The sequence below is a fragment of the Streptopelia decaocto genome, assembly GCF_964273445.1.
Source record: "Streptopelia decaocto genome assembly, chromosome: 18".
Lineage (NCBI taxonomy): Eukaryota > Metazoa > Chordata > Aves > Columbiformes > Columbidae > Streptopelia > Streptopelia decaocto.
In genome coordinates this window covers 8,394,538-8,421,938 of record NC_138673.1, presented here as the reverse complement: position 1 = coordinate 8,421,938, position 27,401 = coordinate 8,394,538, and the positions used below count along the sequence as shown (strand labels likewise).

General features: G+C 42.9%; 1 protein-coding gene across 1 annotated transcript; it reads left to right on the top strand.

Annotated features, from left to right (window-relative positions):
• Window positions 1–26,212, top strand: TEX14 (testis expressed 14, intercellular bridge forming factor; the record flags this gene model as incomplete). Its single annotated transcript, XM_082068790.1, has 31 exons — window positions 1–136; window positions 4,730–4,844; window positions 5,158–5,323; window positions 5,600–5,736; window positions 6,382–6,463; window positions 6,928–7,058; window positions 7,163–7,276; window positions 7,696–7,819; window positions 8,139–8,317; window positions 9,138–9,289; window positions 10,099–10,289; window positions 10,515–10,665; window positions 10,961–11,931; window positions 12,651–12,757; window positions 13,240–13,319; window positions 13,874–14,134; window positions 14,706–14,806; window positions 15,338–15,431; window positions 15,966–15,970; window positions 16,076–16,230; window positions 17,273–17,335; window positions 17,868–17,992; window positions 18,357–18,544; window positions 19,411–19,462; window positions 19,843–19,914; window positions 20,736–20,813; window positions 22,343–22,460; window positions 22,652–22,747; window positions 23,602–23,711; window positions 24,934–24,997; window positions 25,242–26,212. 31 exons carry the CDS (start codon window positions 1–3, stop codon window positions 25,273–25,275), a joined length of 4,452 nt encoding a protein of 1,483 aa, XP_081924916.1. The 3' UTR covers window positions 25,276–26,212.
• Window positions 26,213–27,401: the final 1,189 nt, after the last annotated feature.

Below are 27,401 nucleotides of genomic sequence, written 5' to 3'. Positions count from 1 at the left end.
ATGGCTCATGCGCTGCCTCTTCCAATTCCCTGCCCGGTCCAGCTTGGAAGTGTCAAAGGCGACTCAGTGGAAGCTGAACTGCACGAGTATGTCAGGCAAGGAAACTATGTGAAAGTGAAGAAACTGCTGAAGAAAGGTAAAAGCCAAGTGTAAACAAGTGCTGGCAGGAGCGTTTTAGCTTTTCCTACATGTTTATATTTGTGGTAAAAAAAAAAAATAGTGTCCTATCTGTACAATTCAGTTGTGAGTGAAATATGTATACAAAGTGTATTATAGATGGCCTTTCCTGGTAAGTGGCACTAATTATCGAATCAAAAAATAATGTATGAAAATAAGTATATTGAAAACTAAGCTCTTAGTTGTAAGGTGCTCATAAGGAAATGAGGTAAGACTAAAGGCCTGAAAGTCTACTTTAGGAATACATTATTTAAATGGAATTTTAACTTAATTCTGATTGCAAAGTGCTTATGGTATGGTTTAGATACTGGTATTTTTGGCACCTAGGGTTTTAACTACATGGGAACAGGAAACTTTGTAAATGAATCCCAGTATTTGATGCAGTTCTATTTCATTTTTACTATGGAGAACTTCAGTAGCAAGTGCTGTTCCCGGAGATGTGACGTCTCTATCGCAGCGGTGCCTGGCTGTGCAGCGGGGCGCTGCCCGGGGGCTGCGTGCGGAGATGCGGTGCCGGTACCGGCGCACGGGCGGGCGTCGGACCCGCTGGAGCCGCTGCGGGCGGCGCTGGCGGCTCGGGGCGGGGCGGCTTCTCTGCGTGGGGCGGGGCCGCGCCTGCGTGCGTGAGAGCGGCGCGTCTGATTGGGTCTCTGCCCTGCTCCATGTAAATGAGGGGGCGTGTCCCGCGTGTGGCACCATGGGGAGAAACAGTGGGTCGCGGAGCGGCACCGGGGTCACGGGCCGCGGTTCCCCCGGAGTGGGGGTCGGTGGGAGGCGAGGGGGCGCTCGTCACGGGTTCCGGCGGGTGCGTGTGTGGGGGTCTCCGTGTGCTACAGGGCGGTGCGTGTCGGTGGGGCCGGGCGCGGCGGCGGTGGGGGGTTAAGACTATACTTTCAGGGATCATTTCTGTAGTTGGTCACTAGAGGAGAGTGATCTAACGTGATCGGCGTCACAAGCCACGAGGAGGAGCGAGGTGTTCTCTTCTGAGCGCGAAGCGGGCGGGCGGTGCTGCTTGGGCAGGAGCCGCTCGCCATTGATGACCGTTCCCGGCTGTCCTGGTGGGAGCCGGGAGGGAGAGAACACGAGCTGAGTGGTTTGTGCCCCTTTTTTAATGTGGTTCTAAAAACAGATGAATGTTATAACTGGTAACCGGCAGCTCCGGCTGACCTCCGAGGCGCTTTCTGCCCGCCGAGGGGGGGTTCCGATTTTGTGCTGCAGCAGAATCGGGGGCGCTGCCGGGCTGTGCGGGCGCTGCGAAGCCGTTCTAGTGCTGCCGGAAAGGGGCGGAGAGCTGCTCGGGGCCAGGGAGACCCTGCTGCCTTCCCCATCACGTCACGCTGTCCCTAAAAAGCCGGGTGGCTTTGGAGACGCGAGTGTCGCTCATTGGAGAGGGTCAGGGGGCAGCCGCTCGCTCTTAGCGTGGAGCTGCGGGTGAGAGGGGCTCCGGGGCCGCCCCAGCCGCGCTCGAAGCCGTGTGCGCTTCCGTTGGCGGTGTGTCACTCGTGCCACAGCGCCCCGGACGCGGCCTGCGCCTGGTGGCTGAGGGAACGGGGTGCAGAGGGCGGTTTGTGGGGTGACTGCAATGGGTTCCCCGGGAGCGCGACCGAAGCGTTGCGCGAAGCCGCAGTCGGGCGACACCGCCCCTTGGTGCGTAGCGCAGTGGAGTGCGGGCCGTGTCCGCGCGCATGCGTGGCTGAACGGCGCTTCTGATTGGACGTCTGCGCTACTCCATGCAAATGAGGGGGCGTGTCCCGCGTGTGGCACCATGGGGAGAAACAGTGGGTCGCGGAGCGGCACCGGGGTCACGGGCCGCGGTTCCCGGGGAGCGGGGGTCGGTCGGAGGCGAGGGGGCGCTCGTCACGGGTTCCGACGGATGCGTGTGTGGGGGTCTCCGTGTGCTACAGGGCGGTGCGTGTCGGTGGGGGCGGGCGCGGCGGCAGTGTGGGGTTAAGACTATACTTTCAGGGATCATTTCTGTAGTTGGTCACTAGAGGAGAGTGATCTAACGTGATCGGCGTCACAAGCCACGAGGAGGAGCGAGGTGTTCTCTTCTGAGCGCGAAGCGGGCGGGCGGTGCTGCTTGGGCAGGAGCCGCTCGCTATTGATGACCGTTCCCGGCTCTCCTGGTGGGAGCCGGGAGGGAGAGAACACGAGCTGAGTGGTTTGTGCTCTTTTTTATTTGCGTGGTTCTAAAAACAGATGATTTGGTGAGGAAGGAGTGGAGTGTTCTTTACAAGCTGTGGTTATCGTAGGAGCGTGTGAACACCAGCTCCTAGTGGAGCTCTCAGCTGGTTACTGTGTCCCAAGCCCTTCAGTGGAATTTTGATGGCAGCGGCAGCGTGGGCTTTCCACGGGTGGGGCAGGGGAGGCAATCAGCCGGGCAGGTTTAGGTGTTAATGTCCGTGTTCCGTGGATTGTTCAGTGCCGAGCGCTTTGACGGTTTGTTGGTACCTGGGCGCACAAGGCACACAATGGTGTTCTCAAGCTGTCAGTTCTGCGTGGCACAGTGACAAACCCAATGCATCATCCTGCCTGGTGTTGGCGCCTGGGCCTCTTCTCTGGTGGTGCAGAGCAGAGGGAGCACGGGCTGAGACAGTTGTTGCCTGTGCCATGAAAACTTTCCAATGTCCGTGCCATCCAAGGCGAGAAGCTGTTATGCAAAGTGTAGAATTACAAGCGTAATCCTCTATTCATGCACATGAGGTGTCCCGTTCAAACTGGGGCACCCCAGATGCTGTTTTCCACATGGTTCTTATATCTGTCAGGCATTCATGTACAAGGTGGTTTGACCAATCACTGCTTAACACACACACAACTATTTTGCAAAGCAAATATAATTCTATGGTGTCATTATCCATTTGTTTCTTTCTGGATCTGGGTGTCCCTGGCATCGGTCTTTACCTATGATGCCAAATAATGGGGGCGTGTTTCACTGAACTGTTAGAGAGGCCGGGGTGCTGGCCATGTTTTGGTGGTCCAGGAGCATCTTCTGCTCTTCCTGGACAGCTTTTAAGATTCTGAGAAACAGGAAATTATCTTCAGGGTGGGGGCTGTCCTTCTTGCAATGAGCTGGGATCCTTTAGTCATGCCCACTCCACCACGACAATGCAGAATGCCATTACATATCCTAGGAAAGTTCATACAATTTAATAAGACTAATAGGTCAGCTAGGTAGGAAATGAGATTTTCTTAACAATAGTCAAGAGGAGGTTTTTCACAGCCTCCGGGTGACTTTGAAGAACGTGTAGGCTTTTGTATTAGCTCTAACGCCCGTGGCTCTGCAGTCCCTGGGACCTGGAGTCTTTTTGGACTCCAGAAGTCACCATTTGAGAGATGACATTCAGCAGTAGCTGAGAGAGCTGCAGTCACCCGAGACTGGGAGTGCCGTGCTGCGCTGCCACCAGCGTCCCCCTTCTGCCTGCGGACACGAGTGGGTTGTCAGTGCAGCTGTCCGGCCCGATCTCGGTGTGTGTAGCCCCAGCGCGGAACGTTTTCCGTGCTGTCCCGCGCGGCCCCGGGCCAGTTTGGGCGTGGCTACGGCGTCACGGGGCGCGGGGGCGCGGAGGCGGAGGTGCCTGCGTGAGAGCGGCGCGTCTGATTGGGCCTCTGCGCTACTCCATGCAAATGAGGGGGCGTGTCCCGCGTGTGGCACCATGGGGAGAAACAGTGGGTCGCGGAGCGGCACCGGGGTCACGGGCCGCGGTTCCCCGGGAGCGGGGGCTCGCGGGGACACGCGGGGGGCTCGTCATGCGTTCCGACGGGTGGGTGTGTGGGGGTCTCCGTGTGCTGCAGGGCGGTGCGTGTCGGTGGGGGCGGGCGCGGCGGCGGTGTGGGGTTAAGACTATACTTTCAGGGATCATTTCTGTAGTTGGTCACTAGAGGAGAGTGATCTAACGTGATCGGCGTCACAAGCCACGAGGAGGAGCGAGGTGTTCTCTTCTGAGCGCGAAGCGGGCGGGCGGTGCTGCTTGGGCAGGAGCCGCTCGCCATTGATGACCGTTCCCGGCTGTCCTGGTGGGAGCCGGGAGGGAGAGAACACGAGCTGAGTGGTTTGTGCCCCTTTTTTTATATGGTTCCAAAAACAGATCTGTCTTGGACAAGTATTTGCTTCCAAATCTTGGTGTGGATCTGGATCCACATTTCTTTTAGGGCACTTCTTTTCTTTCGTTTTAGTTGCAGAAAATTACATTAATTGTTCTAAATAGCAATGGTTAAAGCAACGAGTTATTTATCTCTTAATTACTACTTTAGAATAAGTTAGTTTCTTATTAACGCAGCCCTCGTGTTATCTGTGCTTATCCAGTTTAATACTTTGTCTGTGATATCTCTAGATCCTTGATGTATAAACCTTGTGGAACAATGCATGCTACATATAGAAAGATACCTGGAAGACCATATGTTTCTTTTTGCAGTTTCTGTTAATATCATTGTGTTTTCACATTTCCAGTATTTTGGAGTTAATATGACAGTCAGTTTTGCTCTTAAGAAACCACTCTCTTTTATTCAGGATGGTGGGGAATAAACACTCTCATAATAATTTGTTTCCTTGTAGGTGTTTTTGTTGATGCTGTAAATTCCATGGGCCAAACTTCTCTCTTCACTGCTGCATTGCTGGGTCTTGGTAAAATAGTGGATGTGCTGTTGGATTATGGCTCTGATGCTAATCAGTTAAGTAGAAAAATAACTTTTTTATTCTTAAAGTGAGACTAATCTGTAATCTTTAAGTAGTTTTAGTCAATGTAGTACACAATATTCTCTATATACAAACACAGAAGTGCTGAAGATGCTTGTTGCTGTTTTAGACAAAGATGCTCAGAGGTCAGTAGGTGCCTAATTTTCCGTATTTCGTGTTCTGTGTTGTTGTTTGGGTGTACATATATATACACAGACGTTCCAGGGACGCTGCTTTCTCCCCCAGAAACACGGCTGGCGGGGTGCAGGAGGGGTAGGTTGAAACATTTCTGCTTTACTGTTCCTCAGTCGCTGTCACGACGGAAGCACCCCCGTCCATGCAGCTGCTTTCTCAGGAAATCAGTGGATTCTTAGCAAGTTATTGGATGAAGGGGGTGATCTGAGAGTACACGATAAAGATGGAAGAAATCCGCAGTGCTGGGCGATGTCAGCTGGAAAAGAAAGCAGCGCGCAGGTACGTGTGTAACGTGTGTTGAATAAGTGATTGGTATGTGCTTGCATCTTAAAGTGAAGAAACTCCAACGTTCCAGGGAGAAACTCCTGGCTTTTTCTCTTACATTTTAATGTAATTTATTTTCTTCAAGTTTTTCCATGTATCCATTTCTTGAAATGCCTGTTTAAATAGTGCAAGTAATGAGTTATTTTTCAGTAGTTGTGATCTATTAATTTTAAATGGTGAATCTTACAGTTCTGAAGTTTTTGTTGTTTTTCCCTTCCACCTCCTCTCTAGATGCTGGAATTCATCCAGCGCTGTACGCTCCACATGCAGGCTGCCGTTCAGAACTTCCCCGCTGATCTGCTCCGGAAGGCTGGCTCATCAAAGGCGCTGGTCTGCAGCCCCTCCAGGTTTGGGGGGCTGGTTCAGGGGTAAGAATGTTCTCAAGCACTGAGGGATTGACCTACAAAGACTTCTGCTTCCCTATTCTCTTAACATGTTCTTGTGTCTTTTTGACAATATCAGATTTAAAACCACTCCTAGGAATGATGATACTTCTTATTTCTGTGCTTAGAGTTCCACACAGAAACTTGATAGTTGTAGATATCTGTATATTAAGAGGTACTCTTGAAATCAGCAATGTGAAATCCTGGATTTTAATAGTATTAAAATGACAGTAACATGAAGTAGTTTGTTTCTTGATCTTTTAAGGTCACTGTAAATCTTTTGGGGGTGTGTTTCCAACCATTTCAAGAGCTTTTATGTCAGATACTTGTTAAGAAAAATATGTACTTGTGAATAAAAAGAGATGCAGGATGCCTGCATATATATATATATATATAAATAAATTTGGTATCTTGCTTTAAATAAATGCGTATCATAACAGTGTACGTAAAAGTTTAATGAGTTGCACAATAAGTTGGAATTTCAGCATCTGCATTACACTGTGTGGCATCGCTCAAATGCTACGTTTTAAATACGTGGCGGTTACAGAATTTCTGCATTTTTCTCTGTCTCTTTTGTATTTTACTTAAAGCCTTGGCATATTAGTTACTGTTTATGTTTTTGATGCTTAGGAATGCTGACAGTCCTCTGGGTAGATTTCTAAAAGGTGGAGCTAATGCAGCCAAGAACATTTTCAGCTTTGGTTTCGGGAAGGTAAGATGCTATGGATGGTGGTGTTCTGATAATATCAGGACAGTTTTTCAGAGTCACATATTCTTCACAGTAATTACCCCACCTGTGTTATTTTTCATTTTTAGTGCATTCTTATTTCTACCAGAATGGTGGGGAAAAAACCTGTTGAAAGCACAAATATTGGGGCCTTTAGTCATTAGTGGGCCCTCTCAGAGGAAGCTGTTTTGGAACAGGCAATATAAGCTATAAGCTATCATGTGAAATGTCATCTGTGGGAGTTGTTAATGATTGTTTCTGCTCTCCCTGTTTCAGCTTCACTAGAAATTTAAGCTTTTATATAGATTTCTTAACCTTTCATTTTGATACTTTGGCTGATGCTCCCATTGCAGTGATTGCACTTGAGTTTTCCGTGGGCTTGCAGCAGATGTGACAGATCTTGGGAACTGTTGCATGTTCCTGTTGGTTACACCCCGGTGGTGTTTCAGTTTTACCTTGCAGGCAGCGGGCATCCAGGGTACTTGGCATCTCTCCCCATTACTGGTGAAAAAGATGTGGTTCAGGCAGATGATGAACCAACATTTTCTTACCATGTTGGACCGTACATGATGATGACAAAGTAAGTGGAATCAAAGGGATTTTTTTCTATTTTTAAGTAATCCCGCAACTGGAAAAAGTACTGCAGAAAGCATCTCATACAAATTGCTTTTCTTTTTCTTGTAGCTTAATGTGGGGAGGCAGCAGAGTTACAGTGAAGGAGCTCAGCTTTGAGCCCCACCAGAACTGTAGTAAGCTCCGCTTGGCTGATCTTCTCATTGCAGAGCAGGAGCATAGTAGGTAAGAAAGAATGTGCAGTAGCTACAAGTGCTCCTGGGGTCTGAGTGTCTCCAGTGATGAGAGGAAATGTGCTGAGCCTCGAGAGGACTGTTGAGCTCCAAATGAGAAATACAGGTCTCTGTGTCTCCTCTTTTCCCATTCCATTTGCTCCCCAGTGGATAAAACAGCAGAAGATGATACTCTCTTCTTGTATGTCTGGATTAATGCTTCATTGCGTATTTCTTGGATGGCTTATTTATAGATTCTCCTAGTCTGACAGTAAGTGCTGTTTCTTTAATGCCTCCTCATCTACAGTTCTTTTAAAGTCTTGGGAATTTACTGAGAAGTTAGAAGTGCTCACATATTGATAAAAACACCTAAAAGGCCAGGACTTTTAGTCTCAGATTTACCTTACAATGCTTTTTCCTCTTGCTTTGCAGTAAACTCCGTCATCCTCATTTGCTACAGTTGATGTCTGTTTGTCTGTCCAGTGATTTGGAGAAAACCCGTTTAGTATATGAAAGGGTTAACTTTGGTTCTCTCTACAGCATCCTTCATGAAAGGGTAATTGGAATACTTGTTTTTTAAATAGCATACATCTGTCTAATTTATCGGAGAATTGCAGTTAAAGGCAAGAAATTCTAAGAGTTCATTCTGCTTCAGAGTGAATTTTGGCATAGTCTATCTTTGAATTATTTTTAAGGTATTAGTTGATTTGATTTTGAGAACAAACATTATTTAGCAAGTGCAATTTGTCTTTTTACTACAGTATGTTTCCTGTTTGCTTTCTTTACCTTATTCTGTACAATAATAGTTTTTCCCTGCATCAAGCCTTAAAGGCCTTCAATATGAATGTGGTACTTCTGTTTGGTTTATTTTTCAGCGTACAGAATTCCCAGTACTGCACATGGAGACGATTTTACACGTGCTGCTTCAGATTAGTGACGCTCTGCGTTTTCTACACTCCCGTGGGTTTATCCACCGTTCACTTAGCTCCTATGCGATTCAAATTGTTTCTTCTGGTGAGGCAAAGTTGTGCAACTTGGAATACATGATAGAGAGGTAAGAAACTTCCTCACTGTTTCTGCGAAAGGGACAAACACAAAGTCAGATTTAGTGCTAACACTGCTGAAGTGCCTCTCTTAATGACTGAGGTCTCCTGTTGCTGAGTCAGGCAACAATTACAGGAGTGAAGAACTCCAAATTATTCCTGCTCAGGTCCGTTACCTTTGCTACAGGCAGTATGGGATATTTCAGGTGGACGTAGTTTCTGTGTAATAAGTATCTGAAAATAGAAACTAGTAAGAGAAGCAGGTCTTTAGCAGAGTATAAAAATACCATCATAGAGAAATAGAACCTAATTTACAGAACAGAGGTGAAATTCCTTTTTGAGTCACTAATTCTGCTGCTGGGTTGGAAATAACTTAAGTCTCCTCTTGTTATACTAAACTTGGGCTTATGGAGGCTTACCTGAAATGGTTGAAGATTCCACCTTCTGGATATAAGTATACATTACAAAATAAACGTTGACAGGCTAGGTGGCACTGTCTTGTATTGTGTCCATGGTCAGAGAGCACTGGCCAGAGCTGAAGGTTTGTTTGTAAAATTCCCATTGGGAAACTTTCGGCTTTCTCCCATTTCTTTTTGAGTGTAAATTTGTTAACGGAGGTGTTACTTTCGCCAGGTCTTCGCTGCAATGTGCCAAAACACATTCATTGGTGTGAAAATATTACCCATTTTTATTTTCAGGTGTACTCTGGACCTTTTAGTTATTTAAACCAAAAGCAGATAGAACAAACTCAAATGTCTAATTCCAGAATATATACATGCTAGTTAAGTATGCTGTATGTCCCAATTTACAACTTTTTTCCCCTTTATACAGCAAAGATCATGGAGAACACAGTGATCTGACACGTATTCCTGTCCCAGTGCAGCTGTATAAGTGGTGCTCTCCTGAAGTAATCCTTGAAAAAGTTGTCACGGTCAAATCGGATATTTATAGCTTCTGTACGGTAGTGCAGGAGGCCTTGACAGGTATATCTATAGGTTTAGGCTTTTGTCACTAGAATATCCCACTAACTGTTTTCAGTGCAGACCCTCAGCCCTCACATGTCTGTTTAATTCGTCTCTGTGACTGGATCAGACCTTGCTGTGATGGCTCGTACAGACTTAACTTGGAAAAGGAACCTCCAGGCAAAAAAACCACAAATGTTAGTGGCAGTAGCAAAGACTACCAGATACTTTTGCAAAATGTAATCAGAAGACTTAAAATTGCCTAACTAAATGATGAGATTAATGGTTGGTAGTAGAGAGATACCATCTTGTGTACAGTGTTTTTCTGCTGGTTATCTTTTCACACAAGCACAGCAAAACTTTCAGTTAAGTCTTTGAGTTGTGCAAAACAAGCCTGCGCAGCTTTAGTCTTCTTGATCACTAAGATAACAATAATAAAACATTATCTGTAAGTTCTTACAGACAATGTTATGTATGTTATGTATTGACTTTGGCTATTTTGACAGTGAAATGGGATAAACAATTACCCTAAAAATTAAGCCCTCTATTAGCTCATTGGTAATGAAGAATCCAGAGTGTGGGTTCCAGTGTAACTGTCCTCTAGAGATTGCTGTCAGCTCTCATTAAAGCATCTGTGGCTGAAATAAGATAAGTAGGAGATGGCAGACTGGATTGAGTGCATGTTTGGTTCATGACAGTAGTTGTAAATTAGGGAATGTGCAGACAAAAACAATAATGCTTCAGTATCTCTGATTCTTTCATCTTCTTTTCTACTTTCATTAACATTGATATACAGCTTGTGACATAAAGTCTATATTTATGTCTTGCAGAGACCCCTCCCTGGAAAGGTCTTGAAGACTCATCTATTGAACAGCTCATAATTTCAGGACAACGGTTAGAAACAGACGTCAGGCTTCCGATGCCCTATTACAATATCGTAAACTCAGGGCTAGAACCTAAACAGAAGAACCGTTCTGTAAAACTTCAGGATATTCAATATATACTGAAAAATGACTTAAAGGTGACCTGCGGGATTGTAGCCTTTCATGTATTTAAAATGGCAGAGTTCTGTGTTCATTCAAATTCAAGTTCTTCTGCTTAAATCTGGGTGGGAGGCTTTTTTATGTGTAATCTGAACACCAAGTATCCTTTCCTGATCATGCAGGCAAACCATCTTAAAAAAGAAGGCAGAGACATAGAACTGCTACTATAGTTGTCTTTTACAGCATTTTATTTTGTATTACAGGACTTAACTAAGTTTCAAACTGGTCATGCTGACGGACTCTCAAAAGCACAAGGGCCTACTGTTTTTGCAGATGTGAACATCTGTTTGACATCAGCTTTTAGCTATCAGAAGAGAACACAGGAACTGCAGGGAGAAGAGATAACCAAGGCCGGTGAGTTTCTTTTAGCAAGATATCACTGTCCTTCACTTAGCAAGCTCCTCACTCCAGAAAGTTCTAATATAAATAATTAAATGTGAGCACTTAGCTTTGGATTCCAGCTACCACCCTAGTTGTTGATGTAAACTCAAGACTGTAAGTCTGATTAATATTTTAAGTTCAGGCACACTGTTTTCAGCAGAGGTGTTAAATGCTCATGTAACCTCTATCAGACATTAACTCCTAAGTGTGCGAAAATAGTGTGTTTGATGGACATTTGGAGAAATAGCTTAACACTTAAATTTTTCAGACGGCTTTGCTGCCCCAAGACACTCTCTTTTTCCGGAGGAGAATAGTGCTGTAGTGGACCATGAGGCACCAACCAGTCCACAGCCAGTTGCACACAACAAGAGTCCTGATGTAGCTTCTGAACTCCCAGTGACCCTCAGTGTCAGCGATGCGGATGACAGCCTCTGTAGCTTTGAAATCAATGAAATCTTTGCCAGTTATCCAGAACTTCACAAAGACTTCCTGGAAGAAGGAGCTGGATTGGGTGAAACTCTAAAGGATGAAAAAGGGCAGCGAAAGGAAGAAGATGAGGCTGCTCTCAGAGACCTCTGTGCATCGCCTGGAGTGCACGGTGAGGAAAAGCCACTTGATGAGGAAGATGAGTTTTTGGCGTCGGGTACAGAGTACGCTACGGAAGAGGAGGAGAGGATAGGTGAGATCTCTGACCTGTGCACGCTGGCGCAGGTGAGAAGAATGAGTAGTCTGTCCCAGAACGAGCAATACATCAGCAAATGTGTCCTCGATTTAAAGATAATGCAAAGCATGGTGCAGCAGGCAGCAGATTCCCTGCACAGAACAGAGGAGAAACTGGACAGATTAGAGACCACTGAAAAGCAAAAGAAGCTACTCCAGGAAATTGGAATGAATCAGCTTTCTAAGCAAATTGTTCAAGACAGACACTGGAACAGATCTGATGATACTTCCCAAAATATGAATAACTCTTTTTCTGGAGTCAATACTTTTTTATGGAAGGCTATAGGGCCACCATCAAGTGTCTATATTCCACCACTGGTAACACGTCAGGTGCAAGGAACACTGTGTGCAGACAGTTTCCAGGCTGCTTCAGAGGCAGCAAAGGAGATGGAGGCAATAAAAAATGAAAAGTCGAAGTGTTTTCATGAGATGAGGACAAGTAATAATGAAAACAACCATCGTGATCTCAGTTTCAGTGTGGTGAAAAGCCTGGATGATCAAGTGAGCCTAGACCATAAGGTAAAGCATTGAGCAGGTGACTGTGTTCATCACGTCTGTGTTCCTTAGCAGGTAGAGAGACGTAGTTCTGGATGGTGTCCAAGAGGACAGATGAATCTGTCTTTCAAAATACACGTGCATACCATATGCATTGTATATAGGAATTAAAATTGTCAGCTCAGCAGTGCGATAGTATTATTTATTCTTTCTCCGCACTGCCCCCCAGCAAAATACTGGTCCTGTGGCTCAGGAGGGAATAAAATCCTGTACTAAAATGGAGATGGGACTGTCAGGGAAAGGGATGAGCAGAGAAAGATTTTGATTTTTTTTTTAACGTGTTTGCATACTTAGTTGTGGAGGTCTAAGCTGTCATTAGTAAGGGCTTCCAGATCATTATTAAATATAAGTTGCTGACATGCTTAGCCCAAAGAGAAAGAAATTAATGTACTGATTTGCTGTGGGAATAACCTTGAGTCATTTAGATCCGCTCATTCTCCCGGGAACTACGTGTTATGATATTCTGCCTACATACATGCGAAACCTGCTATAAATCCAGGGCAGAGCTTTTCCTAGGCTAAGGCCTGGAGTTGTCATGCTTCCTCACAAGCAGTGCTACTGAAATATAACCTAGGGATAAAGTTTGCATGGCCCAGTTCTTAGTGTATCTCATAGACAACTCAGCTAGTAATTACCAGAATGCCAAGTGTGTGCTGAATCATGGCTTGTTGGACTCATTTCAGCATTTACTCCCACGCGTATCTGGAAGATGCAAAAAAAAGTTCAACTTGCAGTGTCAGAGAGGAGGTGATTCACACTCTGCAGCGAGTGGAAGTGAAGAAGAGAAGTGGTGAGTTTTGAGTGTATTCTCAAGAGTTAATTCTAGTAGGTTAGGATATAAATATGTCAGATGCTGGAGCTGGGGTTAGATGGTCAGGTGAACAAACTCTGGATTGGAATTGGGTTGTTGTTATCCAAGTCTGAAGTTCTGAGTATATTCAGTTGTCCATTGATCTTACTGACCCGAATAAAACAAATTACTTAGTGTTCTTTGTCTGCCAGGTCATGTGAAGGCAGTTGACAGCTTTTGAAATCTAGATTTTAGTGTGCAGCTTGGTTGGTTGATCTGTAATAGACTTAAATATCTGTCTGTGCTTTCTGAGCTTCTGGTGGCTCAATCTCCTGCTTGTGTTGGGTTCTTAGAGCATGTATGCTCTCAGCCTTTTAATTAGCATTAAAACAACTTCTGGTCTTTTACTGACTGGGGAATACCTAACATGATACACTTGTGCATTAACAGAGTTTGATGCATCTCATAATGGTTTATTATAGGTGCTGTCCGAAATCAAGATCTGAAATTTACAGTACAAAAATAAGTGAGGAGGGAAGGCTGATGCAATCGGAATGGAGGAGTGAGTACGTCTGTGTTAACTCGGCGTTAACGTTAGTGAGTCTTACTGCAGTGCGTTAAAACTTAACATGCTTTGTAGCCTATGAAAGGTCTGTAAGGCTGAGTTTCTGAAGCTCTATTAGACAATTCTTGGATGAAAACCAAATGAGTAGGATCCTGTGTCTTGCACATTCAGGGCATGGAATAATCACAACCACAGTGAGATGGGTTGGTTATAAAATCCAGGGAATTTCTGGCCTTGTTCTGGAGGATATAAGGGAGGAGCAGCATATTAATTTAAAAAGGCTAGTATAGCAATGACCAGTGGATGGCAGTACAGCCATGAATAACGGAGAATGCGAACTAACAAAAATTATCCATGTAAAGACCGTACTAATTTATGCAGGTTTTTAGCTTTCCTTAAAATAGAAGGAAGTGTTTAGCTCTTTTCATGATAAAGGAGTTTACAGGGTATAACTTTAGCATTTCCAAGTCTGCAGACACAATGAAACTCAGGAATGGTTTGAAGGTCCAGTTTCTGTTGTCTGAATTGGTAATTGTATTCTTTTTGTGTAGCTGAGGTAAAGCAAATGGCCAGAAGAGTGGCCTCAGGACAACTAGAGCTCAGCTCTCCCTATCCAGCTGGTGAATGTACATCCGAGAGTGAAGCAGAGAGTATAAAGGAAGCCTTTCAACATGTCAGGGTCCAAAAAAGTCAACACCAACAAAGCTATAGATGGCAGACAGGTGATAATGTTGAGTTTTGGGATCTGGGCAGTGAGGATATATCTGAATACGAGGAGAGTGATCTGGAGTCTGCATTCAGAAGTCCTGGAGGTAAGGATGAGAAACAAAAAATAATTTCTTCTATTTCTGTGTCCCTCTGTTTCCAGGCAGATTTCAGCTTCAGTGATTGTTTTGTTTTATTGTTACAATAATTTTCAATTTTATCTTCCAGAATCTTGTCCCCAGAGAAGGTCAATCACTCAGTCATAGGTGAACATAAATAATAGACTAGGATGAGCATTGCATGTTAATAGGTGGAGGTAATGTCCAGTGAGCTTGGAGACCCTTCATCATCCTTGATTCCTGTGTATCAGCATGGGAGGCCCAAAACTTTCCAATCCAGGAGTATGCTTTCACACTTTATTTCTTTCAGCCAGACTACAGAGATGTTCTTTCTGCAGCAGCATAGTGGGTAGTGCTTTCGTAATAGTTACAGATAAAGGAACCAGGAATGCTTCACATGCCTAGATTAACAATGTGAGCATTTAAATGTCATTATTTCTCAATATTCCTGACAGACACTGTTGTTTTACTGTCTGCTCTCACTGATAGTACATTGGTGGTTCAGATCACTCACTTATTATTTTTTGCCTAATAATTTTGTTCCATTCTGGCATCCTAGGGAGAAGCTGCCAGTCACCATCACAAGATGAACAAGCAGAGTCTGGAATAGTCATTCATGAGAAGTCAGTCTTTCCTCATCAAGTTGAGAATCCATCCAGAGTATGTAAAGTAATCCAAGAAATGTAGTTGCCGCTAGTTATCTGTAAACCAGTTCAGCCTGGCATCTCCGTGTTGCACACCGAACCACCAAGGCAGCTGATCTTTTTAGTTATGATCTGACTAACATTCCCTCCTTCTGCCCCCCCCTTTTTTTTTTGTTTGGTTCTATAAACCATCAAAATAACGTAAGGAGCAGGAGGTAGGTTGAAACTTGGAGTGATCAAATTAAATACAATTTTGATTCACTGCAGTATTGTTTAACATCATTGAGTAAAATGTATATAATCTCAGCTTTTCCTTCACAGCTCTATCAATTTTAGTACTCAATAGTCTCAGAACAATCTTCATTTCTTGAAGATTTGAAAACTGTTGTATGGACTATTAAATCCAGTCCATGCTGTTTGCTGATAAGCTCTTGAAAAGTTTGTCTGTCCGTTCTGATTATTGTGAGCATCATCCTCTGAGAGTCGTCCTGCCCTCCACAACTTGCCTGCGAGAAACTGAATTTGCTCCCTTTTTTCCCCCCTTCAGACCTTGAATGCTCAGGGCAAATTAGAGGAAGCTTGTGAAGGATTTTTACAGAAACAGTTCCCTGAAGATGCAGGATCAGGTGTTCAGGGTTCAGGTAAATGTGCTCTTTCTTTTGAAGGTACTTTTGACTCAGGGAGACAGAGTCTTGTTCCGCTCTATTTTGTCAGCAGCACTCCTGTCAGAAGGCTGGAGCTTGATTCTTCAGGGTCACTTGATCTCTTATTCCTCATTATTTTAGTGAGAGTTCAGGACATTCAGGACTTTGGAAGATGAGGTATGGGCATTGCAATCACTGAAATATTGTTGAGTACAGTGATTGTGTACTTGCTGTGTTTCAGTTAAAAAAACCAAAACTTGTTTGCAGTCCTCTGGTTTTACACCCTAGGGCTAAGTTTAATGTTTTTATGCAACTTTCTATGGTGCAGGAAACTGAATTACAGTTGTATTTACACATTACTCATTATTTATACATTATTGCTAGAAGGGTCTTGAGCTTAAAGACTGTAAGAGCTGACATTGTGTGCAGAATGATGGAAGGATCATCGCTGTTTCTCTAGCCTGTTTCCTCAGCTCACATTTGTAAACGTTGTGATATTCCCCAGTGCTTCAGTGGTTGACTGTCTGGCAGCTGTGGTATGTTTATGAAAATTCATCTTTAGAACACATTTGTCTCTTGACAACAACAAAGGTCACAAGAACTAAAAAATTTAATAAAGTTGCAATTTCCTGTTCAATGAGTTGTGTCATTTTCTTTTGCACTTGCAAAACCCAATAACAGGGAACATTTGTTATTTGTATTCAGGAGAAAAAATGCTATTCTGCAGCACAACAGCGCAGAACTCTGGCAATAACACACAAGGACTGAATCAACTTATCCATGTGCCTGTAGCAAGGTAGATAGTCTTATTTGCATTGTTACTTCAAGCATAAATTAGTTTATAAAGTGTGTTCTCTTTATTAATTATGCTTATATATCTAATATTCAAATAAGATGCCAATGGTGGTTTTTAATTATTATCTACATATCATAGTTCCTTGCCAAGAAGATACTAAAAGGGCTTTCACAAGTGTCATGAGTTTTGTTTTTTACAGCATTCAGTATTTTTATTTTTTTTGCTTAACGAGGGAGCTCAAATAGGAAACATAAGTCATGTATCTATTACAGTTCCTTTTACACTGTTAAACTACAGTCTTAAACAGAGCAGAGATAATTCAAATTAGGGCTTCAGACGTCTGATTTAGTTTTGTTGTGCTTTGGGTTTGGAGCTCAAGTGGCATGAAGCCCGTGCCTTGTCCCCTCCCGCGGGATCAGTGCGATGCGAGTACGCTCACCACATCTTCCCTGGAGGTAACATTAGCCCGTGCTTGGAGATTGCAGTCTCATCTGGCAAACATGAGGCATTTATATCCAATATTTTTGTCAATTTAATATTCTACTAGTGAGCAGAGATGTTGTCTGGAATCAGCAGCTCCTGCTGCACAGGGTGCTTCTGCTTAGAGGAACAGTCCTCGCCCTACTGGTCTGCTGACCGTGATTTTTGGGGGTCTGAAGAGCCCCCAGCCTGTAGCTCAGCCTTCTGTGCGTACTCCAGCCTTTGTTCACGTTTCCCAAGCGCGGGAGCGAGAGCTGCTGGTACCACTCTCAGTGCTGCGCTCCCTCCCTCTCTGGAAGAACCGAGTTACCAGAGGCAGGGAGCAAGTGTGTAAATACTCGGCTTTAATGTAAAAGGTAATGGTTTTGGTTGCGCTCTTCACTCCTTTTCTCCTAGCACGCTTCATCTTCTAAGGTTTTATGCAAAAGGTTTTTATGAGCTGCAGTCTGCCCCCGAGGGAAGGTAGTCCTTTAAACTTTTAGAGAGAGAGGAAACTAAATACGTTTATCTTCATAATTCTCTGAGAGGATCAATGACTGTGACCTTTCTTCCCCCACTGCAGTGTTGAGGCAGCACAAGAAGGGAAACTGTGGGAGCCGCGCGAAGATCGCAAAGAAAAAGATGTGTAAGAGCCACAGACCATTTTATAGCAAAACTTCAGCAAGTTGGTTATTATCATTGTAAAAGTTTTGTGTTGATGCAAAGCAGGAAGATGGGACAGACCAAAGCAGAGACAGGGAAAACTATCTGAAGTATCGAAGGAATATTTTCTTGTGATAAGTTGGGAGATTGGTATAAAAGAGAGTTTTCTGCAGTGTGGCTCACATTTGAAGTTCCTGCCTTTTCTGGGGGCAGTTTCCTGAGACTGCATTTATAGGAGAGTTATTAAAATGAATCCTGTAAAGGAAGGGAAAGTAAATAATTAACCTTTTGTGTCTCTGCAACATCATTGAAGATAGCAATCTTTAGACTTCCAAGAATTCTGTGAGTTTTCAAATGGAATATCTCCCTTTTGGAAAACTAGATAAGACTGAACACAATTAAACTTCACAATTAAACTATTAAACAATTAAACTATCTGAAAATAGCAGAGTTTAGTGATTCCCAAGTATAAGCAGTGGCCGTTCTAACTGTCAGAACATCTTTCAATGCTTCAGGTCAGTGACAGACATTCAGGATTTGTCGAGTATCCCCTACGAGCAGGAGAACTACTATGGAGATACGGATTGTAAAACGCCCCGAGTGAGTGGCACACCGAGCGTCAGCACCCCGCTCGGCTCAGGTACCCCGGGAGGACAGATCGTGTAATAAGTAATCAGTATATTTTGAATGTTGATAAATTGATCTCAATGTTCGTTGAATTTACTGTTGTTTAAGAGCAATGAATTATCATTTGCTTTGTACTTTCAGTAATTTGGTGCAATAAAGTAATCAAAGTTTCTCAGTTGGTAAAGTTTTGCATAAATAATGTCTGAGGTGGAACTCCTAGGTAGTCAGTTTGGACTTCTGCTTAGAGATCATGTATGGACAGTCATTTCTCAGAGTTCCTTGTGTAGATGCCTGTTAAATACAAGAATTTTTTCTTCTGCTTCTGTTGAAATGTGACCAATATAGAAAAATAAATGTACTTTTTTTTTTTTTCCTAGAAGGAAAAATTCCAATAGCCTTTGAGAAATGCAAACACCTCCATGAAGTAGCTTCAGATTATTCCTTTTGTGGTTCTCCAGAACTTTCCTCTGCAGCATCCAGGACATTTGCTACAGCCTATGAAGAAGAAAGGAACACTGAACTCCCCTCTGCTTCAGGAGTTTGCTCATCTGAATTGAATAAGCCAGTAAGTCTAGAAAATTTACCTTACGCCAGTTTGTCCTTTTTCTGCACAGATGTGGCACAATGTTATCAACTTTGTTGTATCAAAAAATCCTCTCTCTTTGGAGTTAACAATTTCCAAGGTCACTTTAGTGACCTTTTCAGATAATGATAGATAAAATAGTAGCCTTTATGCCTTTCTTATTGTTATTCATTGACAGAGTTGTCATTTAAAGATTAAGTTAGAGTTTGTGCAACCAGAACAGTAGTGACTGTGTTCATTGTCATTAGGTCAGGTCTGTGGCTTTCTGCTTGCGTAGCAGGCAGTTGGAGTTCATTAAGCTCATTAACAGCGCAGCACTGCCTTGACTGGCTCTGTGGAGATATTTATTTTGTCACTTCCTTGTCTAAAATCTTTCCCTAGGGTTAAGTGCATGAAGTACCCGTTTCCATTTTGAGGACAGTGAGGACTTGCCTGTGAATATAAATTCTTGATTTGGGGTAAATGAGTGTGCCTGGCTTTAATAATAAAAATACGAAACAGAGAATGGGATACTAAGAGATGTTGGAACTGTAGTTTCAGAGAATTCCTGTCCAATTGTCCGTGCAGAGTGTTGAAGTGGATAAAGATTTCATCGCTGACGGTATCTTATGGGTGGCTAAAAGGTGAATGCAGAGCAGCCTAAGCAAAATTTTTGATACATCTGGCTTACCTGGATGCTACCCCTGTTTTCATATTCTGAACTGATGGAAGAGCTTATTTAAAAATGTAATGGTCAACTAAGGCTTTAATCAAGGCCTTACCTTATTTGGGATTTAGTATGTTGAAGGGGAGGATCGAAGACCAGCAGTTCTTCAATTTACCTTCTCGTGTTTCATGGTCTTACACAGGAGGGGCTGCCAGTAGTTGCTCCAACCTTGAGAAGCACCAGGAAGGCATCTGGTAAGTCTCTTAACCCAGACACAGCCCAAATAGAATAATCAATAAATGGAGAAACAGATTTGAAAATAAATTTTGCTGTTAAAGATTTTGTGTTTGTACCTGCAGACTAAGAACTCTGACCTCTCATCCGCCTACATCTGAAGTGTAAATATTATTGGCTTTGCAACACCAGAGTGAGAACTGACTGTGAAAGTCTAGCTCTAAATGATTTCTCCATTATGAAATTATTTAAGGATATTTGATAAAACATGAACGAGCCTGCTCGTGCAGGTTGATAAATGAAATATGTCAGCAAGATGCTGTCATAATATAAGTCTATATCACAGTTATTAAGGATTAATCACTGCTAATTAACTAGACTTTATTTTTTTCTATCCCAGCGCTTTCGCAGGCATCCAAGCACTGCACTGATGAGCTGCCTCCACCAGCCCAAGAGCTGCTGGATGAAATTGGTAAGAGGCACTTCACCCACAATGGTATGAGGCTTGCCAGCTGTGTTCAATCAGGATTTCTCCCAAATCATCCACTGCTAAAATACCCAAGAGCTTCCAAATTAGTTGCAGTCAAGTCAATGATTAGGAAGTTAGGCATCAACAGCTTAAATAACTGGCAATTATTTGAGTTAGTCCTTGAAGTTTCTGCATTGCACGTAATGGGTAGTTGCTGCTGCTGCCAGCCGCTAACCCATCGAGCACAGATGGCATTTAACACTGAGGTGAACTTGGTGTAGACTGAATTTTGCAAAGGTGTCCCAGAGCAACGCGCATTCTCCATTAAAACAAATGCAAGCCAGGCGGCCACATCCCTTATGTATTTTTGCAGAGTTTAGTCTCAGTGATTTATGTTTCTTTTTGTAATCACATACATCTTCAGACAGAACACTGTGTAAAAATGCTGCGTTATTTTTACTGGTGTGTGTATTACAGAAGAATTTCCTTTGGTTATTCAGCTATAAACTCTTCCTAAACTAACACCAGAGGCTGGGATAATTAAATGTATGTAGGTTCTATGTTCTTCTAGAAATGAGGCACCCAGAGATATTCTTATCTTTCTATTTCCTCATTCACCAAAACAAGGACATGCGGACACTGGCATCAAGTGAATAAATAATGGCCAGAGACAATTTGTAGGATGTACTATATGAACCAATTATAGATTATATAAAGGTTTTCATCTGAATTTAGATGGATAAAGTAATATGGTACTTCAGATTGTATAGAGTCAATTTAGAAAGAATATTCAGATCAATAAGGAAATATTCTGTTTTTAACAGAATATTTAAAGCAGCAAGAATCCATCGCTCGAGACTTTAAAGAGACGGGAATGTATGACTGCGGGGTGCAAATAAATGGTTAGTTAATCATAGTCCTACCATAGAGATCGCAAATAGAAAATTACTTTTGCATTGCTGCAAAATAACTCTGAATACTTATTACTGTTTGTTCGGTTATATTATAAACTTCCTTTTTTTGTTGGTTTTTTTTTTTTGGTATTTGTAGTTCAGCAGAAATTTGACAGGATTCTCCCTTTCTTGGTAAGGTTATGTGCTGTGGTTTTGCACATAGTGCCCCCTGCACCAGTGTTTGCTGGCTGTGTACTCACTGTCTAAAGTCTACAGGGATCTGCTCTGGAGGGCTTGCAGGTCTGAACCATCAGAATTAATCCTCTACTTGCATTATGCCGCTGTCATGTATGCTGTGTGCAAACCTAAGTGACAAAACCCACAGCAGTGTGGATGGTGGGCAGCTGATGGAAAACAGAGCTGAAGTTTCCATTCTGGGAGGGTGGTTCAGTTGAGAAAGTGGCTGGTGCTCATTAATGGCTCATGTTTCTTTTCACCGTAATGAAATAATGCCTCTGATTTCATGGTGTAAGAAAAGAGCATCCTCTGGGGTAAGCAGTAGATATTTCGTGTTCTCTTACAAAGATACCAAAGATAGCGGTAGTGAATCTTTGTGCTTCTGAAACTGCAAATAGTAATAAGTGGGAATAATTTTTAGGTGTACAGCAAGTAATGTCAGAAGAACAGAAAACGTAAATCTTTATAGGCTTTGCAATTGTTTCCAGTGAGTCAGAAACCAAAGTGCAGTTTTAAAAAAGAAAGATTTTTTTAAAAAGGCAGAACATGAGTTAGTCTGTAAAAAAGCTAAATAGCAGAATGACTTGGGAATATGATACTGGTGCTTGTTTGTGTTAATCCTACAGCTTTGTTAGATCTTTTCCCATTTAAAATTGTTACCCAAAGGATAGAAACTACTGTGAGTTTATTCATAGGAGTATCTTGTTTTCAGGTGGTTGGGACTGCAGCAGCCTGTATTGCTGGCTGTTCCGTCGCTGTGGTTTTGTTGTATTTGCATAAAGTACAGCTATTTCAGACTCCATTTTTGTGACAGCCTACTGCTTCCTGCTTATCATAGCTTAGCAGAAGGTGGCTGAATATATTCACATGATGTAGGGAACAGAACTTAGCGAGATAAGTCTTGGAGGGGGAATATCATTGGATTTTGCTAAGTAGAGTAACAAAGCGAACATCCACAGGTTTTCTTTTGATTTTTCTCCCATATCTAGGATTGTAAGGGGAGAGATTAAAGATTAATTTCCACATGAATTTTTCATTTTAGTATGAAGCAAACTGTTCGGTCCTGTGAATCTAAAAATGTGTAACAGTAAAATATTTATCTAGGTCTTGCTACTGGCCACCTTTGACTGTAGATAATGTGAATTTGCTTAACTGGCAGAGAATCAGATTACGGAGGAAAGAATAATTGAGAAGTGAACAACTGGAAGTTTCCCAAGCGCAGTAAATAAAAGCATATTTTAATTTCATTAATATCTTCCTTCATAACTTTCATATTAAAATCTTTCTGTTTATGTCAATAGTTCCTAATCAAATGCAAATGGAAGACAGAGAGTCAAAAAAAGAACCTGAGAGAAATGAGCAGAGAAATGAGAGTTTATGGACAAAGGAGTCATTTCATCTAGCAGAGGAAACAGAAAGGTATGAAAAAAGTACAAAAAGGCACGTTTGGCTTTGATTTACAAATATTTAGAATAATGGTTCCAGTATATTTTAACAGGATTCAGTGCCTACAGTAAGCCAGACTTTTTAAGAACCCTGATAATATGAGTGTTTTATTTTTAAATGTTGAGTATTAAACTTGCCAACATGTATTTTAAATCTTTTAACAGGGCTCACTCCACTCTTGATGATGTTTTAGAACGAATGCTCCACTCAGTTCCTGGAGATGAGGAGATCCAAGAACAACCTCAGGGACACACTCTTGGGTCAGCTGATCATTTCGACTTTGTTCATTAGTTTGTTTTGTTTATATTCTGTGTACAGACCTATGCAGGACTTGTCAGAAGATGTGCTGCCACTCTTGAGGCAGGACTGTGGCAGGGAACTTGCCTGGAGACATCAATCTGAACTCTCCAGCTAAACTGGAATGGTGGGTTTTTTGAGATAGAGAAGAATGTGTGTTATAAAAACAGAATAATGAAAGCTCTTTAGCAAAGACTTCAAAGAAGAGTTTGGGAAGATGGTTATATTGTTATGGCCATATAGGAGGAAATGAAGAAAATGGCAGAATTCATATATACGTCACTTTAAGGAAAAGATTAATAGCCCAAATAATTTTTTCCTCTTACAACCAATAATCAGAGCCTAGTGACTCTGAACAACTCCACAGTAAATGCCAGTCCTAAGTAATTCCTAACATGCATCTTACTAAGGAACACAAGATATTATTGTGTTGGGCATCAGGATTTATTTCTCCATTGGACACAGAAGGCAAATGTTACGATAACTGGGAGGATCTTGCCAACAGGACAAACCAATTCCTGCAGTGTATGAACCGCCACGTTCGTAAATGGCTCGATCCAAAGCCCATTCACACTCATAGTCAGGCTGCATTTAATGCCGTTAATGTACAGAACCGCTGGAGTCTCCGTATGGATGTAAAGCTAAAGCACATCTGCAGTCTTGGAGGGGGTTGGACGGGAAAGATGCCCATTATAGGTCAGGGTAAAAATAGAAAGGTGTCTGATATCTCCAGAGGCTTCTGGTGTAGTGCTCTGTATTCATCCTGTCTAACGGAAAATACAAAAAATGGGATGATACACAAAACTCTGTCATTCAGGGCTGCAAGCCTGCGAGATCCAGAAGATGCTGGAAGGAAGAAGGGAGTAGAGGAAGGTGGAGCCGGGGCCCGAGGCGGAGCGCAGGAAAGCTGCACAGGGAGTTCGGAAGGTCCTCTCCGTCTGTAAAGCTGCTGGGTGCTGTGCTGGGCAGTATCACCTTTACCTTATTGTTAGCACTGAATTTGTCAGGCTCGCACAGACTAGTTTTTTGCTTTTCTTGATTTCTGCCATCTGGGTACTGTTTCTACCCCGTGCTTTGAAAGGAGAGGAAACTGCTCTAGTCTTAAACTCTTTTCTAATAATTTTGGTCAGTGGAGACTGATGGCTTTGTGCACCGTCTGCTGGAGCTGCAGAGTGCCTCTCTCACAGTGAGAGTGCAATTTCCTCTACTCAAAAGCACCGAAAAGACAACTGATAATACCGTGTCTGTGTCATGATCAGTGCTCAACCTCTCTGGCTGAGGCACCGAAATGCTTCACACTGTAAGGACTTCGGTTACTATCAGTGAGGTTTGGTGCGTACCTGTGATGTGTGGGTGCTAGTGCCATCAAATCCCTTAAACAACTGTCTCCTGGCCTCATCCCCTCTGGCTTTCCGCTAATAGGAATTAGAAGTTAGGAGGAAGACTTGAGATAAAAGTCCAGATCTCAATTAGGAACTGTCAAAGCTGACTGGTATTCTGCAGCTAAAGTAAAAGGTTGCAGTTTTCAGCATTTCTCCATTAAAGATGTTTCTTGTTACAGGGAGAGGGCTGACATACTTCTATTAAGTTAATGTGCATTTAGTGCTATGCAAAAAATATGAAGTGGCATTTTTTTCTGCAAAGAAAAAGGCAGCAGCCTTGCCTTGCTGGAGAGAAGCTTGATTTCTCGGTATGGAGTACAAGATGACTTAAAGGAAACTGATCACCAGTGTGGTGGTTTTTAACACTTGTGCAGCAGTCAGCTCTACAACACGTTTCACTTTTCCAGAAAGGCACCCAGGGTTTGAAGCATCCCAAATCACTAGTTACTTTTGGAAATGTTGATGGTAACTTTTAAACCGAGCAATCTGGAGGTAACATCGTGCTTGTTGTTTGCACGGCGTTAGCATGAATGACCCTGCTTTCTGTCGGATGTCTGGAAGAACTGGGCTGGTAGGGATTGGGTTTCAGGTTTTGAAAACAGAATGATTTCTGATTACCAGTGCAACATAATGATCTATCAGAGGGGTCTGTGGTGCCTGGTTCAACACGCTGCCGCGTGCCGACAAAACCAGAGATTTCCCTTTGAAGTGCTGAGTGGCTGGATATGTTCTTCTTGGTTCTGAGCTGAATTTACATGTTTCTTTAGACAGGCGTCCTGAAGATCAGAAATTCCACTTACAGAAACAGCCGACTTCATCTTCACCGTTCAGGTGAGCCTCTCGGTGAATTATATTGGGCTTTTGGCAGAAATGTGTGTATTCTCTGGCTGTGTGAGATACATTGTTGTTTTGCATCCTCGGGAGGCAAAAGGGGTGATATGAAATTGATATGAAATCCCTTCAGCTTGTAGTTTGATAGAAGAAAAAAAAAAAAGAGATGAGCAGAGAAAACAACAACAACAAAACCACCACAACAACAAATGTATCATTTTCCTTCCTTTTTTTTACCCTGCAGGATAATTGTTTTGGACCAGAGCTCTCCTGCCTGATTAACATGGATAGTGAATAAGTTCTAATGCAGCACCTGCTTACTGCTGCTTGTACAGTATATGCAGCCTGTGAATTGCAGCCCTTTCTGACCACGTAAAAATTGTGACGCTCAGATTTCCTTGGACTGCAGCAGCGAGTACGGAAGAAAATCCAATGACTGACTCTGTCACACAGTCTGAGCTGGTTTTACACCATCATTGCACGTGAAGGCAGCATCAGTAATGTTGCAGAATTGAGCTGTTTGCTGGATACGACACTGGCCGGTGGGGTTTTGTTCTGCGCATGCACGCTTTCATAAGCAAAATAATTTCTTGCTCTGTTGCATTATGCAGTTTTCGGTGTTACAGACAAAATGATTGTAATTCTGTGGGCTGCGGTTTCTGCTCAGGCTCTTGTTAAATTTTTCCATGCTGGAGCGCAGAGTGCTGCGACAGCCCATGTAGTGTCTGTTTTTCCTTGCTCATTAAATTTAACAAGGTAATTTCTTGTTTTCTCTTTTCTTAGTGCTTTTGTGATCTAGTGTTGAACTGATTTGACTGATTAAGGGGATTAATTGCTGTGCAGAAAGCTAATGAGAAAAAGACAGTGTTCTCCAGAGATTGCAAGTGCAGCAATAAATTCCCTGCCAGCATTAGACAAGAATGTGAGAAAACCTCATTAGTATTACAAAGATACCTGTTGTTCAGTTAAACCACACTTTTGGTCAGCCGCATCCAAAACAAAAACCAAAGTATCTGGTATAATTGAGCTTTGGGTCAGGATCTGGATGGGCACAGCAATTTCACATTTAACTTTTCTTGTGATAGATACTGTTCAGGTGCAGGAGGTGTGAAGTTTGTCCTTGTCCCTTTTTAACAGACACTGATTTTAGTGCCTTCGTACAGCTGGGTGTTAACCATGTGAAGGGAAATTCCACCTGTCTGTAACTGTTAGTTAATTCAGCTTAATGATACTAATAAAAGTTTTCAAGGTTATTGTGCTATGTGGTTATTTTTCTGGTTTTGGGGGGATTCTTTTTTGGGTTTGTGGTTTGGTGTTTTGCTGTTGGTTTGGGCTTTTGTTTTGGTTTTACTTGTTAATAACTACGTTTCCCATCATCAGACTATGGACACAACTACCTGCTGATAGAGCTACTCCAGGGGAGATGCTTCCTTCAGGAGAAATCAAGAAAAAATAGAAGATCTTTCTTCCATTTAGTGACAGAGCAGAAGCACCAGCAGCACGGAGCCTGCAGCTGGAGTTCTGCACCTCAGGTAACTGCAGCGCCAGCCGTGGGAGACGGGGCTCACTTTTGTGTATTGCACAATTCCGGCCAGGCAAAAGTTGAATATTTTCCAAGCCAGGTTCTTCCCAGCTACAGAGGGCAATGACAATGGGAGCAAAAGCTAAACGGCAGATTCGCTGTGTGATTCTGTCCTTAGCAGCTTGTTACCCACAACTGACAAACAGGCAAAGGACATTCCCTCTCACTTTGGGCAATGTCTTGTTATGTTTCCTAGGCTCGCTCAATTAAATAAAAAGTAATTAAAACTGGAAGGGCTGCAGCAGTGTGGTGGTGTGGAGCAAGCGCACGTGCATGTTTATATGCGCGTAATTATATATCCCCTTGGTTTGCAACATGTGAAATCTCAGCTTCTTGGATTTCTTTTTCTATTTTATCTGTCAGACCAAATGCCGAGCAGACTGTGAACCATTTCCCCATCTTTTTTTAAATCTTAATATGGAGAATTTTTATTTCTGTTGGTAGAGAGCCTTTCAAGTAGCCCCATAGCCTGTCTGCTCTCCTTATCAAGGCCGGAACGCAGCAGAGATTTGTTTCTCAGCTACTTGTACTTTTCCAGATTTAAGTTTACCATGAATGTAAATCATCCTGATAACATAAAGCATGGACACAGAAGCTGTAATTAACACAAAGAATTAAAGAAGGACCAGTGAAAGACAGCAGAGAGGATCAGAGAAGGCCCATCTAATGCTTTTCAGCTTCCCTGAGAATTAAAGGCCAATTAATTAAATTAAAACAGTGATACTGAGCTGTTCTAATTCCTTTCTGAGCTGCCAGCATGTGAGGAAAGCAAGTGGGGAGAAGGAGGTTGAGACACGCGGATGGGGTTGAGGGGGCTGTCCT